Source organism: Saccostrea echinata, unplaced genomic scaffold, assembly GCF_033153115.1.
Source record: "Saccostrea echinata isolate AGI-Se365-2 ecotype Australia unplaced genomic scaffold, CSIRO_AGI_Sech_v1 ptg000002l, whole genome shotgun sequence".
In the NCBI taxonomy this organism is placed as follows: domain Eukaryota; kingdom Metazoa; phylum Mollusca; class Bivalvia; order Ostreida; family Ostreidae; genus Saccostrea; species Saccostrea echinata.
The window spans coordinates 8,222,437-8,240,471 of record NW_026889751.1 but is presented as its reverse complement, the minus strand read 5'-3'; the positions used below and the strand labels follow the sequence as shown (position 1 = coordinate 8,240,471).

Here is an 18,035-nt window from a genome sequence, read left to right as displayed (position 1 = left end):
CGTTCTAATTTCATTATAAAGTTAGGTTTGTAAGAATGAGGGTCTGCCATTCCTGACGTTTACCTTGCATTTGCCGCAGACATACAGGTTTCCATAGCTTTTTGCACCAAAAATGTGATTTTTATCTATGGTTGTTCCTGGGCGGCAAGGGAGGCATAGAGATGGGACATATAATTTTGTCATTTTTACCTTTTTTTATATGTGTGGCTGTGTTTCAAATTCCGTGTGTTCGATGTACAAATTATACCATATAAAAGCATATAAAGAAGTGTTGTTTTATCATGGATTTTGGGTGAAAATGCATACGGATATTTTTTTGTTCATTCTTTCTTGGTATAATGAATGTGAATACTTCGTTCATTACAGCATTTTTATCATATACCATGCTCTAGTGTATTTCATCACTAGGATATACGTTATAACAGGATGGCTCAACTTTTAGATGTGCCACCTCGGGCCCGTTTTACAAAAGAACTTACAACTAAGACTAAAAACTTAAGTTGATTGTAAAATTTTTCAATAATAATTATTCTTTTTAAAATTACTAGCGTAAAATATCTTTTTACTTTATTTTTTAAAAAGATTAAAAGTGTGTTCAAATAAATGTATATAGGAAGTTATAAGCAGAGTTTAATTTTAGGCCTAGTCGCAAGTTCTTTTGTAAAACAGGTCCCTTGATGCTAATCTGGCTGTGTCGTATAAAGAACCACTTCATTATTATTGGATGCTTATTAATTACCACCGGATAATTACTAAATCATATCGGGGAGCAAAGTCATAATTAGTTATGTTAATACAGAAGCAGGTAGTGCAGCTTTGTTCAATTCGTGTCCCCCCGTGGGTAATGCGGGGTCATATTAAAAGATCTATTCAGTTTTACATTGGACTTTATTGGACAAAATCCATTAAAAATCCTCTAGAACCATGATTACAGTCAAAGAAATATTGAAGCATCCTTAGTTGATGCTGATTTAAGTTTTTTTCCTTAAAAAATGATCCCTGAGGGGTAGGTTTGGACCAAATAATTTTAAGCTTTTCAATACTAAATTTATTTTTGCTGTTCTCTACTCAAAGAGCTCCTGTGAGCGATGTGGGCCATGGGCATCTTGTTTATTGATAAATGAGTCGTCTAATACCGGTATGAGAGTTATTCTTTAACTGTAATAGAAAGCAATTTTAGCCTGGATTATACGTTCTTTGAACGAAAAGTAGACTTTGAATACAACGTTTTCTTTAATCCTTGTTTTAAAAAGTTGAAACCGCTTAATATGAACATATATTAGCCGAATTTGTGAATCGAAAGTGCATGGATTTTCCTGATTGAAGATTTTCATGTTTTTATATTGATACAGGTAAGTAAAGATAGTTAATTTCTTTGTACTGTTTTACTGGTTATTAGATAGTAAGAATTAATATTTGAATTATCCAATATAGTTTCTAAGAATTGTGGTGAAAAAATATCTCTAGTTTACTTATCCTTCTATTGACATCCAGTTACAAATATCATTTACGATTGCAGGTTTTTCATAAATTATTGTTATCTCCCATTCCAAAGGAGAGGATGGGAGTATACTGTTTTACCCTTGTGTGTCTGCCTATGTGTCTGTCTGTCTGTCTGTCCGTAAGAAATTTTTCGTACGGTTGCAGATTTCTCAGCAACTACTCATCGCAGATGCTTGAAATTTTAGCATACTCTTTGTTTAGGCATACCATAATTATGGTGGAATTCATTTTTGTACAAAACAGGCCTGCTCAAAAGCGCGAACGTTCGCGAGCGCTCGCCAACATTTCTGTTGAAGAGATACGGAATTTTGGCGAGCGCTCGCGAACGTTCGCTCTGTTGAACAGGCCTCTGATGTCACCTTCCTGTTAATCCGTGCGTCTGTCCGTACCATACATAAATTTTCGTTGCAGTTTTCTCTACTACTACTCATTGCAGATGCTTGAAATGTTAGCACACTCTTTATTGAGGCATGCAATATGGTGGGATTCATTTTTGTACAAAACAGATGTCACCTTCCTGTTTATCCGTGCGTCTGTCCGTAACTGAACTCGTGTTTATTTACATCAGAGTGTATATTCACATCAGATCGGGGGTATTACTAGTGAGCGTTCGCTCACAGACTTTGTTTAAAAAAAAAAATTATATTTGGTTTTATACGTTTTCTTTTTATACAGAATGAATCACAGACTTGGAACATCAGAGGCTGTTTATGTAGGTGTATGTCGCATAGTAGGCACGCCTACACAAGTTTCAATAAGAAGAGAAGTGGCCAATATTGCTGAGATTATAATGACGCCATTAGAAGAAAGAATGGAAGTAAGAAGACTTCTCAATGGAAGCAGTAAAGAAGGCTTTGGTCACGTAGCATCGGATATGGACTGTATGATCTGGCAGACTGATGACCATGTTATATGCGAATTAAGTCAAGCAGAAAATTACAACACAGAAAGATGTTCCTTAATTTTAATGCTGTATTCGGATGGCCCCCCTGGTTACACTATGTTACAGCTACTGAATCATACAAACAATTTTTATGTTAAACAATCATTTGTTAGAATTAGTGACAGATTATATGTATCAAGTGCATTATACAGAGAAAGTACATTATCTTCATTTAAAGAAGACTCTACTCAACATGGACCTTGTGCAAGTGGAAGGATTGTAGATATGGAATATGATCTTGCATATGGTTTTGCTTGTAAATTCTGGCCATACGTTTCTACTTCTTTTACTGCGAGATGCCAGTCTCAAAAATGGCCAGAGAATCAAGTTTTAGGAGATATTTTAACCTCGGGTTGTCATGTGGTACCTATAGGATTCAAAGGATCTTCACAGGAAGATTTGGAATGGAGGATTTCATTCTCTGTAGCTGAAAGAAAACTTGTATATTGTATGAATCACACACAGTTCATGTGCTATGGATTGCTGAAATTATTTCTAAAAGAGGCCCTCCCTGTGAAAGATACAAATGGACAGCCTATCCTTTGTTCTTATTTTATGAAAAATGTTTTATTCTGGGTTATTCAACATAATGCCATAATGGACTGGAATCCATCAAGCCTGTTGTCAGGATTTTGGTTGTGTTTCAAATTTTTAGTGTCATGTGTGTATCATGCTTATCTTCCAAATTTTATTATTCCCGAAAACAACATATTTATTACGAAAATATTTGGACATTCACAGCACTTATTAATTGAACAACTTCTTCAAATGTACAATTTAGGGACTGCTTGTTTATTGCATTGCCAATCAATCAGACAGTGCTTACTAGTACTTCGAACAATTTTTAGCAGACAACATGCATTAAGTACTGCCGAATCAGATATTATAAACGAATTCGGCATTGATTTTGAACTTGCTAACGAAATTTGTTTGCATGATATATCTGGGACGATTTATTCTTTTGCTGGATGTTGTTTTACTATGTTACATTCTTCAGTCAGGTACCTATATGCGTCAAACCTAACTCCAAGACAGCGTGTTGTTGTCCGGAAATTCATTTCATCAAGTCTAAGATGTGTTGTTTTCTATTTATTCAATGCATCCAAAAACTTAAACAACAAAAGAAGATTGAAAATTATTCATGCTTGTTTGAATCTCTCAAAAGTTAGCACAAAAATGGGATGGATTTCTGATAGGCTTTATCTTTGTGCACTACTTTACTCAGTAGGTAAAGAAAAGGATGTAATTAGACATCTTGAGGAGTTTAAAAAAATTCTTATAAAACCATATATTATGTATGATGTAATTACAGATCAGCAGAGTTATATTCAAAATGTAGGAGGACTGACACTGGATGAGAAAATGAGTACAGCTATAGCAAGGGACATTCGTTTAGGCTTGATTTTGATAAAGGAACTAGAAGTAGAAATCGGAACAACAACAAGAACTTTTATCGCTATACCACCTTATGTCATGACACTTATGTTTCTAGTGTTCTGTTATCATGACAATCCACGTAAACAAAGGGAAACATTAAATGAACTTTATATGCTCCTCCAATATGACAAGGGACGATATATTGAAGAATATCTGCGAGATATATCATGGCAAATTCTTGGCATCTGTCAACAGATTTGTGGGGATCATCGAGGGGCCGTTTCGTCTTATATAAACTCTCTAAGACAAGAACCACTCAATGACATAAAGGATGCAACCTATCATAGAATAAACGATGCTCTAAGAAGACTTCACTGAAATGCAAATGAAATGTCCTTTCATAAAAAAAATTAATACAATAAACTCATGTTTATGTATTTTTTAAAAATATTCTTTTTATTTAGCTGTATTGTTTTTACAATTATTATGTTGATTTTCTTAAAAACAACTGATTTGTAATGCTGTAAAAAGACTTCAATTTTCAATAAAACGCAAATAAAATTCCCATTTAACAAAAATAAGAATAAACTCTTATGTTACGTATTTTTTCATATTTTTTAATTTTGTTGAATTGTTGTCCCCCGTTTTCACTGAAAGTGGGGGATATTAATTTTGGTCTGTCTGTCCGTCCGTGTCTGCTGTCCGTCTAGCTGTTCGTCAGTCTGCCCCACTTGGTTTTCCGCACTTTTTCCCTAAACGCTTGCAGATATTGAGCTGATTTTTGTATGTAAGTGTATCTTGATGAGTTACAGATCAAGGAGTTGATCCTTACGTCGCGGGTTCGAATCCACTGCGGGACGTGAAGACCAGTCCTTCGGATGAGAATGTATAAACCGAGGTTCCGTGTCGCAGTAGGTGTTGGCACGAAAAAGATTCCTCAATGCTCAATGGCACTAAGTGTTGAGCAGAGGTTAAAAATTTGCAGCCCTCCATCGGGAAGTGGTGGCGTCTCCATATGAGTGAACAATTCTCGAGAGGGAAGTTAAACAACATAGAAACAAACAAACAAACAGAATGCTTGTCATACATATGAAGACACAGAACCCATTCCTGCAGTCAACTTTTGGAAGCGCGACAGATATTTAAATCGAAAGGTATTTAAAAACTCGGTGTTGTGAAATACTGCTAATATTTATTTTTAGCTCTAAGAGCATTATAATCAAGCCTTTCTGTATATGTAAGCATTTTACTAAAGAACACCAAATGTTTAAGATGGCCAATTTACATGGAAAGCAAAAAAGTCAAATTCACTTGAACGGGTAAGTTACAATATGGAACAGTTATAACTTTTAGAGAACTCTATTATAACTGTTGTGAATTCCAGACTCAAAACATTTCTACTACCCTGACAGTTTGATATATAGGGTTTTTTTTTTTCACATTATGACATATACTTCAAATAAGTGTGTTCCCTTTTTGACAAAAAACCTGTTCTAACCTTTATGTTTACTTGTTATTAAATTATTCATAGAATAATTTGATTCAGTAGAAGTTGCCTCCATTGACTTAAGTAGTTCGATTCAGAAATTCTTTTGTTTGAATAGGGACAAGTTGCGTCAAGAGGTTGAAGACAAAGGTTACGCTGTTGTCCCTGACCTGTTGACTCCCGAGGAATGCGATTCCTTGATGTCACAGTACAAGGACTGGGTGAACAAGTTTGATGAGGGCCATATCCCCCTTCAGAACAGAGCATCGGTTATTCAGTCTTACAGGGTTGGTCATTTTAAGCCGAGCTGGGAGGTTCGCCTCAAGTCCAAGGCGGTATTTGAGGCTATTTGGGGGACGGAAAAGTTACTGTCCAGTACTGATGGAATAGCAATTTCCAAGCCACCAGAAAACGGTACTAAATTGGAATATTGTACAAGCTTCGATAATTTTTCTAAATTTAGAAGAGATATCGTTCAACTTCGTCATTTCATTAAAACTGAAATATGTTGATGACTTTTTTTTGTAAAGATGGAATTTCTGAATTAAATGTTCATACCGTAATTCGGATTGATGTATTTAGTTTACAGCAGATTTGTTTTCATACCGTAATTCGGATTGGCGTATTTATTTACAGCAGATTTGTTTTCATACCGTAATTCGGATTGACGTATTTATTTACAGCAGATTTGATTTTCTTACTGTTATTCGGATGAATGTCTTTAATTTACAGCAGACCAATGTCGAGAAACTCACAAAGAATGGTTACATTTGGATCAGGGAGCCCAGAGAGAAGGGCTACACGCATACCAAGGTGCTGTTTACTTAGAGGAACAAACAAAGGACGATTACTGCTTCAGGGTATTGTCCAAATCTCACCTCTATCATTCAGAATTATTCAAGACATTTCCAAACGGCGCGGCTAGGACAGCACGATTCGAATTTTACAAACTATCAAAAAAGCAGAAAGAATTTTATTATAAAAAGGGATGTACTCTTGAATGTGTTCCCGTACCAAAGGGAGGGATAGTAATTTGGGATTCTCGAACGGTTCATGATAATGCTCCTCCTACCTTAAAGAGACCGAATCCCGACAGATGGCGCTTTGTAATCTTTGTGAGTATGACGCCTGCCCAGTGGGCGAGTGAGAAAGAGAGGGATTTCAGGAAGGATGCATACAGGCGCATGCTCCTGACTACTCACTGGTCATCTCAGGGGCTCAAAACATTCAAAGACAAAGGGAATCGAAAACGGAAGTTTGCCGATGTTAGCATCGACAGTTTACCAGACGTTGCAAAAACAAAGGAAGCCAGATTGTTAGTTGGAGACGAACGGTACAACTTTGCTGACGAACACCCGAACGGGCCAAAAGCACCGAAATGGAGACGTGGCTATGACAGAGAATCTGCTTTGAACAAATCGAAATGAGTTCAGTGTGGAACTTTCTTTTAAATTGGCGTTCTCTAGCGTTCTTGTCAGCCACTTGCATTATTTATACATTGTGTAAGCATTTCCAGTCTGTCATGACGACCCAAAGAAAATGTGGGTCTTTCACGTAGTAATAAACCTATGCAAAAATATGAACTTATTCCATCGCGACTCAATCAATTTCCTAGACAAAATGACTAAATAACCTGAGCTTAAATGTTTTAGTAGAATCAGAGTCATTTCAGAAAATCAGGTGGCAACCATTTAATATGTCTACCAAGTATATAGAACCCAGTTCATGGTGAGTTTAGAAATAAAATCACTGAAGATTTTGTATTTGGTTACATTTAAAATACCGCCTTATAAGCTTGCTTGTTCGACATCTTTCTGCTATTCATACAAAATCAAAAAATATTTTGAATTATAAACTATTGTAATTTGTATATTTATAATCTATATGAGAGAATAACTTTTTCTTTTGCAGTGAATGAAAGCAATCATGAACTGCTCTTTTATATGTAAATAAAATAAACATTTTCAACAAATTGTTGTGATAGTGTTATTCTACTTCTATATATTACATATATTTCAACATTTATGTTTAAGGGCGAATTTGTTGCACCTAAACTAGTTCAGGTTTTGGTTTAAGGTTTAAAACTAGTTTTCAAACTGGTTATAAGTTTCGATCCGGTTTACCTCGATAAAACAAATGAACAGTTTATACAAGATGGCATCTAAAAGATGCATGCATGATTAATTACACAGGGACTTGAGACAGTCTTAGCAAAATCGGGTATATAGTATAATATTATTATATATTAATACTATTATACTATATACCCGATTTTGCTAAGATTGTCTCAAGTCCCTGTGATTAATTATATTAATATTAATCATGTTAATTGGAAATTTAACGCGGAAATAATGCTGCTGATGAAAAAAGAGATAGAATTGCAAGAATTTTATGACGTTTTTCATACAAGTGCATTTACAATGTAGGAACTTTAATATGAAGAGCTAGAACAACATATTAACCAAATTACACATGCAAATAAAGTTAAAATCTTTTTCTTAATAAAAGAATCCAAGAAATTATAGTTTTTTGTTCCTTGTTTATCTTACTTAAAAATGCAGTATTTACATTTATAATGCCTCAAAGATTCATCAAATGATCAATTTCTACATTTTTAACACATGGAAAGATAAAAATTTGGGTATTTATAATTATACTCTTTAGATTTCCAACATTAAAACTGTTTTTATAGTATGTTCTACAATTTACCATACATGTTAAAGTTTGTTCAAATGATTCAGAACTTATTTTTGAAAATTATCATTGAACAAACACCATTACAATATGCAGCATATATCTATTCTCTGAAGCTTTATATAAAACATCAGAATGTGGCATTAAAGTCAAAAAGAGTTGTTTGTCCTCGAAAAAACAATCATCTATAACTTTTTTTTTTTATTAAAATAGTCACCACCTTTCATCACCGCCATACTGGAATACTTCCCGCTCTTTCGCAAACCGAATAAACCACCATCGGAGGTGGTTTGGTTGGTTTAACGAACTGGTTTCAGTTACAGCAAAAACAAATGGAAAACCGATTCTGGGTTTAAACTAGTTTAAAACCAGTTTGTGGAACAAATGAACAGTTTACAAAACTAGTTCAAAACTAAAACCAGTTTTTGAGAAACAAATTCGCCCTAAGTTTCTCTCAGGAAGGCGGCATTTTTTTAAAACAAAGAACTTGTAAATTGACATACATATACTTAAGGAAGCTCTTAACACTGCACACTGTAGAGTTCAAATTCCATGGCAGTATTACCAGTTAAAGTGACCTGCTATGGCTGGTACCTTATGTTGAAAATGAACTAGATAATTTCAGCATATACACCTTTGTGTGATAGTTTTCTCAAAATCCAAAACAAACAGTTTTCTTTAGTGACTAGACTGATCTTCCTTAAGAGGCAACCTTTAATTTTTGTCTCTTGATTGAGTTTTATTTGCATTAAATGCGAGGTTAAAGAATTAAAACCTCGCCCCTACTGTAATATAATATTCTCCCTCCTTGAATCAAATACTAGTATTCGTATTTTGGGGCTATAAAATTTCAGTAATAAAAAGAGCTTTTGAAGAAGAGTACTTAAATATTTTTATAACATATTAATCCAATAATTCCTCATCTAAGGAAAATTATGTCAAATTCACTGGACATAGTACAGCAAATTTAAGTTATCTTCCTTAATTGGCTAGATACACTCCCTTAAGCTTTGACAGGTTCTATGATTTCTAATGAACCATCTTCTTTGCCTTTTTCTTCAGATTTCTGTAAAAGAAAAAGAAAAATACATTGTACAAACAAATATCCCTGGAAGTCACGGTGACATAGAATTTGAATTTTTATGATTGGGATAAGCCCAAAAAGAATTTCGTAACCCCTTCTCAATGAGAGAGAGAGAGAGAGAGCAAACCTTCAAGAACATCACAAAATACTTCATTAGTTACAGGTATGCACCAGCAGAATGTTGTAATTAGTTCATATTCCCTTAAATCTTGCAAAATGGTGACAAACATGACTTCGCTTAAACTATGTATCCCCAAAAGCATTTTCATTTTAAAAATATTCTACAGGAAATAATACTTTATATTTTAAATAGGATAGTTAACATTTTTCTTTAATTTTTTGCTTTTTTCATACCTCAGAATCATCCTTTTTGGCTATTTTCTTCTCTCCTTTGAGCGACATTCTCTTGTACAAGTCTTGAGCATTGGACAATATCAATGCTACAGTGGCTAGCCCTACTAGGATCCACAAACTACACAGTAGTTTGTATGGTATACGGTAGTCGGAATCGGATGTTCCTATATTTAAAAAAAAGTAAAAATTCCTATTCGATGAGCAAATGTGTCTTTGTATGATTATATACATGTATGTAATGAGCTTTTCTATTTAACCACGCAAAAAAAATATTAGAGAGACAAGTGCTTGTAGTGTCACCCCCTAATCTGATCAGAGCAATAAATGAATTAATGAGAAAATCATACAAGATTTGCTGTTCTTTGATTGGTTTTGACCTTGCATTTGTAAAAAAAAAAAAAAAAAAGCAAACTTTGTGCTAAGTTCGTTAAATATTCCAGTGATTCGGAGAAAGTGAACAATGAGAAAAACGTTAAGAGACTATCTGATAGCTACATAGACCAAGAAAGTTCACTTGAAGTGATACTATAATTGAAACATCGTTGTTTCAGGCCCTTTGGAACCCCCCCCCCCCCTAATTTTGTCGATATATAAAATACTATAGAAAACATAACTACTATATGCTTGTGTCCCTTCAATAATAATGTCCGATGACCTTTTTTTTGCTTGTCAAGAAAATTTAGTAGTGGATAGTGCTGACCCAACTGAAAATGTGTAGTTGTGCCCCCTCAAAGTGAAATTGCTTCCTACGGGCCTGTGTTTAGCTTTTTTTTATATTTAACTTTTTTTTTAGTAAAAACTTTTTTTAAGGATATTTAGTATTTCGCTAATGATGCACGTATAGAAGAGGCATTTTAAGTTCAATTCACTCACATACAATATAATAGCTAGTTGATCGACTTTTTTTTACCCGTGGTATGAAACAGGATTCTAGGTTCCAATGTCACGCATTTCCCCACATCATATATTGATATAAAATTATAGATTTTTTGCGGCATGTTGTACTTGTGATTGATCGTAACATTTGTATCAACTTGTTTTTAATGGAACTTGAAATAAAAGTATTACCTATAACGAAGTCTCCAAATCCGATCGTTGTGAGTGTGATTATGGTATAGTATACAGAATCTCCGAAAGACCAGCCCTCGATGGCAGAAAAAATAGCAGCGGGGATTAAAGAGTTCACAATGAAAATTAATGAAATTAGAAGCACCGTCTTTACCACTTGATCTAATTTCTCATTTTTCTTAATTAACACTTTGTCTTTTAGTGGCTTTAATAAATCGTCTAACTTTTCACCAAGTCCGGATAACACCAACGCCATCATCGGTATTCCCAACAAACCGAAGATGCAAACGAAAGCTTTCCCGCCACCCGTAGCAGGCGATTGGTTTCCGTAACCTGTAATTAAAAAATAAAATATTCGTAGTCTATTAGAATATCGATAACACTTTAACAATTACACTTGAAATTTATGTATTCAAATGAGAATTCTAAATATTAATTATTGAACAGTTGAATTTCATTTATTCTTTCGTATATATTTTTTCGACGCGTCTGTCTTGGTGATATAGTGACCTATTGTGGTGACGGCGGTCATGGCAAAGAAGGTTGAGCTGGCATAGTCCCACTGAGATGCGGAGGTATCTGTGTCCGTCACTAGGACCCCCTCATCATAGGCCTGTATAACAGCTTGTACGAATTGTCGGACCTGAGCGGTGGTCACACAACTACTGACAGCTGGTAAAAGGTTAAAAAAGAAGCGAAATTACATTGCAGTGTGGATTTATAATTCTTAAACATCTTAGTTGAATTGATGGATAGAAATCATTTGCGAAAAGAAAAATACATAGAGATCATACTTTTGTATCCATCTTCCTTTTCTCATATTTTTTTCACTAAAGAAAAAAGATTTTTTAACAAAATCAATATACGATTTTTTTTGGTTAAGTAAAAAAATGTAAACGCTTTCATATAAAAACAAAAACAAATAACAAAACATATAAACAAAATGGGGGAAAAAAAACTTACTTCCGGAGAAATTGAAGAAAGTAGAAGAAGCTGAGGTCTGTGTTTGTTCTTCATTAGTATGTTCAATCCCGTATAAAATGGCTCCTCCGATCAGGACATAAACGATCATAACAGCCAACAGAATTAAAAGAGTTTTGGTTTCCATGACAAATCCCTCGTATATCACTCTCTGCCACTCCCAATCCAGTTAAAAACGTGGATATTTCACTTTCTCATGTTCCCTAGAAATTTTAAAAAGTCGTCCATTCTAAAAATATCTGCACGGTATTTTATAATGTATCCCTAAAACTATGCGAGAACCAAATTTAAAGATATAAAGCCTCCGATCATCGCACGATCAGTAAACAAATCCAAAATGAGCTTGATATTTACATTGATATTTAGATGTACCTTCCTTACCCTCCCCAATGCGTTGGTGTCTCCCATAGAAATACTCTATAGGTGAATGCATAGAATATATAGGTGAATGAATAGACGGTGGAATAAGTGGACCGAAAATGTCAAAGATATTTAAAAATGGGTGAGAGAAATTTAAATGATCGATTCATTTTTAATACGTTGGGATTAGTACTTAGTTACACAGTCATAGTACTATTTTAATAAGTGCATATTTACGCTGTCCTTATACATACGTAGCTGACAAATGTACCCTCACCCGGTCATCCCCTCTTCTCTCCCCTAAAATATGTAAGAACACGCCACCCAGGCCTTATCCTTTTATGTATGATTCTTTCCTGCAAAATTTGCAACCAAGCAAAGTCTTAAAAAATACCTTAGTTCTTATAAGGTAAAAGAACATGTAATGTGATAGGACATTACGTTTTGAACAAGCTTTTATCTCGTACATGTATATTGTGTAAGCTTTGACAAGAAGTCAAACAGTCAAAAGAAAACATTACATCACCAAATTGTTTTCATCTGCAAATTTTGATTTTCAGTTCAGCTTTACTAAGCATCTTCGTGATAATTGAAAATTTAACTGAAGTCGATTCTGACACAAATTACCTTATACGACGTGGAAAAAAGGTAAAATTCTTATAGACTATAAATATATCAATGGTGTAAGACCAAGTAAATGTGTTTCATTAAAAGTTTAAATTTTAATCATATTAAATTTGTCTGTAATAATCGTGCACTACGGATATAAAATTTATTATGAATTGTCAAAGGACAGAACCCTGCTAAATGGTGACTCATTACAGAAATATCACATTGAGAGAGAAAAACAGGTTTTCAATTATTGATGAGATGCCTATGTTCTATTTTCTACCTGATCTCGGGTATGGCCCTACAGTATTTATGTCACAAGATATACATGTAATTGTGTATAAAAAGATTGTAATAAGAAATTCCATGTGATCACTGACCGAATCAGGAATTATATGTGAATCCTCCCCATTTTGACTGAAAGTTCGTGAAATAAAAAAAAAAAAAAAAAAAAATCAAATGTACAGGTACACCCCCCGCCCCTTAAAAAAAATTAGAAATTTTTAATAAAATACCAGTATCCATTTTATAGGCATATCGCATATTTCCCTGGGTCAGCTATCGGATTGTTTTCACTTCAGGGAATATGTTAAAATACGTAGGACAAAATTAGCGATTGCGCGGATTAATTTCATACAGATATTAGGGAATAAAGTCATTACTTGATTGGTTTAGAAATAGGATGAAAAACCTGAATTTTAGGAATTAAATGAAATCCCATATTATGCTTGTTTTCTGTGACATAAATATTTATCTCCTTGAAAAAAAGTTTTTTTTTTTAAAGATATATTATTTACCACGAAAAAAAAAATTACAGACATTATACATTGAACAATGTATTTAAATTGTTCATTCAAAAGTATTCTTTTGAAATTTTCTTTTCCCTAATTAGATTTCTACCAACATCAAAATAAAACGTCATATGGCCAGTAGCTCAATGCGTTTTATTGACAAGGTGTATAATTTAATTAAAGATAGGTGTGAGTGCCTCTTCTTGTGTGAGGCTTAATAGGTAGGAACTTCTAAATTATGCAAAAGATTGATCTGACTTCGGCCGAATCTCTCAGATGCGCAATAATTTCTCGGTTTTTCTTCTGACCGTCTCAGGAATTTCTAGCAATGGATGCTTAAGTTGGAGAAAGCTTTTTTCTTTCATTTTGCGGAGTTGAGTATTATTCCGGTGTTAAATACAGCAATGGAACCAAAACTTCGGATTTCCGACTTTTCTAATCGAACAAAACCGTTCCACAAGTGCCAAATATGGAAACTGAAAAGACTTTTTTACGATAAAAAAGACTTGACAACAGGAGCAAGTTTTTCCTTGCCATTAAACCTCAGTCAGCCTTATGTTATTAAAAACATTCTTATGAAAGAGATTTTTCCTGGTGCTATTTTGACTATATTTCTCATTTTATTACAAACATCACCAACAGCCGCTCAAGTGACCCGTCCCTTCCCAGAGATATACAACATTGCGGAGAATCGCCCTGTGGTCAGTAAACCCTCGGACAGTGCCTGCGGTGTCCCCACCAGGAACGCTTACTGTGAGAGCAGCGTGTATCCGATATCAGTCCAGCAATGCAAACAGTTATTCTGTGTACAGATTTGTCCCAATAGGACAGCCTTGCCACCCTCTGTGGATCTTCTAATCTCCACCAGCCCGGGTCTGGGGACATGTGTCGTGACGGACACTGTAAATACTCACCCCAATAGCCGATTGGGGGAATTCTCCACATATTTTGTGCAGACTGGTCCCTCTTGCTATGCAACGCCCTCCGGTGTTTTTGGTATCGGTGCAAATGGGGACTTCACAGTAAGCTTTTGGGTTTGGCAAGAAGCTGGAAATAATGGGTAAGATTTATCATAGTTGAAAGATAAAAGGGTTTGGGATAAAATGGTAATCTGGTTTGTCATTTCTCTGTTTTAAAATTGAAATACAAATTAGTTTAAATTCAGATCATTAAAAATTAGCCGGGGGGGGGGGGGGCTTACAAAGACTAAAAAATTTCGCTTTAGTCTTACCTTACACTCTTGTGTTTACCACGATACAGTATTGATTTCAAGAAAATTTAATAATATACAGAGAACCCTTGACTTGTCGCAGCTAAGAATTCTAGAGTGAAAGTTTGAACCGGGAATAGTTTTGAATAGAATATCTAATAGTTCCAAAAACAATCTATAAACGCATTTAAAAATAAACCATGGGCAATTTCTCCAAATTCTATTCTTCATAAAATTCTAATTCTAAAGCCGACTGGGGGAGGGGATCTGTGTATGTATACGGTATTTGGTTGTTGGGATGTGTCGCTGGAATTTGATTGGTTTGAATAATCAAACTGTCTCGGTACAGGTTAAACCGGGTCGGTAGGACATTAATCCTTTTATCGAGAGAACATTCTATCCAGAATTTGTTACTCTTTTTATCACATCATAGGCTAGTCCGAAATATCTGACGTTTTCCTGGCTTTTTAAGGATTTTGATATTTTACGTGGCAGGAAAATTCCTGGCACGCAAAATATCAAAATCGTGAAAAAAGCCTGGAAAACGTCAGATATTTCGGACTAATCATAGGCATGCATGCAAGAGAAATCTGCATTAATATACTATAGTACTGTAGTTAATTGTACAGTTATCCATTTGACACTCCTAGTGGTGTTTGTCGATAAAATATATGGATATGTATTAAGGTAGTCCGATCCTCAGATTCTGAAAATCAGCTTTTAAATAATTAATAATGCTTACAAAAATGGTCCATGTTTTCAGGGGGGATGGGGGTCCAAGGTCATATTTTTCTTTCTCTACATTAGAAATTTTTTAAAATCCCACGCGCATGTACGTGTATTCTGCGTTACAAAAATTAGCAACTAACGCGAAATAAGCTCTTTATTAAAAAAAGACAAAAAAAAAAACTCTTATGACCAGGCCCGAACCGACGGTTTCAAAAGTGAGGGGGGGGGGGAGCCCCCCCCCCAAAAAAAAACTGACAAGCAAATAAAAAAATTATTTACTGTCCAAATCCTGGAATATACCAGTGCTCGACCTTACAACAACAAAAGGGGAGGGGGGCAACCAGCATCTAAAGGAAAATTTACTATAGCACAATACTATACTCAGAAAAAAGCCCCCCCCCCCGCGTTCTACGGGCCTGTGACCCTTTATCCGAATCCAATTTAATAAAACCACAGGAGTTAGGTCTATCAATTTTACCGAAATTTTCAGTAAATAAAAAAATATAATGTATACTATGCCAACATTTAAATGAAAGTTTTAATATGAGAAAACAACATAGTACAATATAGGCATATTACAGTCATTATACATATACTATTTGTATGCATTTTATGCCTCCTAAAAGTTGACAGCTAACTCTCTGTTCAATATACAATTGTTTGTTTTGTTCTGTTTTTTGTCATTTATGACTATGATTGCGGACATTGTTCATCTTTATGCTCCACTGTGGGCCCAGATTGGTTGAATAAATATTCTATATACTATAATAACACATGTTATAATTATAGTATTACGTATTTGTTTCTTTATTTACTGAAATTTTCGGCAAAATTGATACATTATAGGTATGCCAACTCCTGTGGTAGCAATCCATGTTTTGTTCGGAATAAAAAATGTCATATATATAATTACCTAATTTAGAATCTGTCTTCCATTTCCGATTTGATTTTTATCGGAAGCGACTTTTTGCAGCTTTTGGCCTACCGAAACATCCCGAATGTGGTTGCAATCGGAACATTGACTCACCTCACTGCGCATGCGCAGAAGTCACCTTCTTCCTGTGTAACGTAAACAAGGAAAATTTTCCCCTCCAGTACGACAAAAAGGTTATTGCCAATTACTGTATGTAAGTAGTAAGTTATATAGTATTGACTACATGTAAATAAATGAAAATTTTGATATAAGCATATTATTAAACTAATTTTATTATGTTTAAGGCGAAATATTTCAATACACATATTATACAATTATGGACTCTTTCGGTAATGAATATGGTTTGTTATTCTCCAAAAAAAATATCAATATTGACAGAGGCGAAGTAATAACATTGTATTTATAGACAAATATTATTTATAATAAATAATGATGATAAAGTTTAGCAGCGGCAGCATGATAAATAAAACATAACATACCCTATAAGGGGGGGGGGGTTAATATCACCAGACAACGAAGTTGAGGACAAATTATTTTCAGTACTTCCTAGCAAATATTTATTTCCAAAATTAATAGGCCATCCTCTTGTTATCTATGACCATAGCAGTGTTTGAAAAGGAAATTTGAAACAGGGGTATATCCTCCTCAATAAAACATTTAGAAGTTAACACATGATATTGTTATTGTGTATATTTTTGGCAAATTTATTAATCAGCCCTAACTATGCAGTGCACAAAAATTATCTCATATGCTGAAGTTAAAACTCCCTTTGGGCTTTATGGGATTTGATCATGTTGCTAACCTGTATTTAGTTTATTTACACCCCAATAAAACGCAAAAAATACCTTATTTCTTAATTTAAAAAAATTTATCTCCTTGCTTTGATCTCGTCAAGATAATTTTTTTTTTGGTTGAAATCCTCCGTGAGTTTTAGGAGATTAAGTACTAATAAACAATATTAAAATAGTACGTATACACACAAGCATGTAGATGTGACTGGCATAATTCATCCAGTGCATTTTAATGTAATACATTTATACTGCTACAGGGTTGTCTGTAGTGAAACCGGGGGGTCGGTTAATTTCCCCATGTATAATGACGTAATCCTTTAGTTATCCTGTTGTTACCCCTCAAGAACATGATAGGGGAAGAATCACAGACCCCTTGTGCTTTCTTAATATCCTGTACTATTGCAATTCTTAGAGACAACCCTGCAATTTTGTGATACATCTTGTTTCTGTACATGTAAGCTAACTACAGTAAAACACGCTTATCATGAAGTGCCAGGGATGGACAATTTGTTTAGTTGACAATATAATTTAAAGTCATGGGGAATGAAAATCACTGTGATATAAGCTTGTTTTACTGCATAACATTAAACTTAACCAAAATGTTCTTCATGAATGAATTTATATTCAGAAATAAATTTCCATGAATCTTGACATTTTATATTAAAATTCTTACTATACAAATGTTTAATAATTTTTTTTTTTTTAATTTGTTATGTTTTATGTTTAAGGAATCTATGTTCAACAAAGTCTTTGGTTCATGTGCAAACACCTTAGATGTCATCAACTTTCAAGAGGTATATCATTATCACAATGCCTGAATGGGATAATTAACCTCACAGATGAAAAAGACAGTGTCCTGATTGTTTTTCCCTGCCTAAAGAATATTGAAGAGAACAGAAGAGGTGTGTTGTCCTGACTGGCTTCAATTATTGCATATGCAAATATGACTTTTCTGATACAAAGTAATAAATTGTAACTTTATTTTGGAATGGCATCTGATTAACCTTTACATAAAATGTTTGTTTTTTTTAAAGGAAAGTAATAAAATTATTGTAAACATCATATACTGTTTTGAATTTTTTAAGCTATATAACAGTTTTCTTTTATTTTACTTGTAATGT

The 18,035-nt window shown here is 34.2% G+C and overlaps 2 protein-coding genes and 1 long non-coding RNA gene across 3 annotated transcripts; 2 read left to right on the top strand and 1 right to left on the bottom strand.

Annotated features, from left to right (window-relative positions):
- Positions 1–2,179: 2,179 nt before the first annotated feature.
- Positions 2,180–6,747, top strand: LOC133203993 (uncharacterized). Its single transcript, XM_061339783.1, has 4 exons — positions 2,180–2,456; positions 3,759–3,962; positions 5,370–5,723; positions 6,042–6,747. The coding sequence occupies exons 1-4, from the start codon at positions 2,180–2,182 to the stop codon at positions 6,734–6,736; spliced, it is 1,530 nt and encodes a 509-aa protein (XP_061195767.1). The 3' UTR covers positions 6,737–6,747.
- A 1,715-nt stretch (positions 6,748–8,462) lies between these two features.
- Positions 8,463–11,796, bottom strand: LOC133171673 (potassium channel subfamily K member 2-like). The gene is made up of 5 exons (XM_061306461.1): positions 11,473–11,796; positions 11,020–11,181; positions 10,510–10,842; positions 9,442–9,605; positions 8,463–9,069 (listed from the first exon to the last, which is right to left on the bottom strand). Exons 1-5 carry the CDS (start codon positions 11,615–11,617, stop codon positions 9,007–9,009), a joined length of 867 nt encoding a protein of 288 aa, XP_061162445.1. The 5' UTR covers positions 11,618–11,796; the 3' UTR covers positions 8,463–9,006.
- A 4,363-nt stretch (positions 11,797–16,159) lies between these two features.
- On the top strand, positions 16,160–17,976 carry LOC133199936 (uncharacterized). Its single transcript, XR_009722867.1, has 2 exons — positions 16,160–16,316; positions 17,643–17,976. It is a non-coding gene; the product is annotated as an uncharacterized LOC133199936 (long non-coding RNA).
- The last annotated feature ends 59 nt before the right edge of the window (positions 17,977–18,035 follow it).

Bases quoted from the DNA above. Each gene is read 5' to 3' on its own strand.
- LOC133203993 (XM_061339783.1), top strand. From the start codon at position 2,180: ATGAATCACAGACTTGGAACATCAGAGGCTGTTTATGTAGGTGTATGT. The intron at 2,457-3,758 runs GTTCCTTAATTT...ATGTAATTACAG, and splicing joins AAATTACAACACAGAAAGAT to ATCAGCAGAGTTATATTCAA. The intron at 3,963-5,369 runs GTAAACAAAGGG...AATTTGATTCAG, and splicing joins CTGTTATCATGACAATCCAC to TAGAAGTTGCCTCCATTGAC.
- LOC133171673 (XM_061306461.1), bottom strand. From the start codon at position 11,617: ATGGAAACCAAAACTCTTTTAATTCTGTTGGCTGTTATGATCGTTTAT. The intron at 10,843-11,019 runs GTCACTATATCA...TTTTAATTACAG, and splicing joins GACCGCCGTCACCACAATAG to GTTACGGAAACCAATCGCCT. The intron at 9,606-10,509 runs GTAATACTTTTA...TTTTAAATATAG, and splicing joins ATTTGGAGACTTCGTTATAG to GAACATCCGATTCCGACTAC.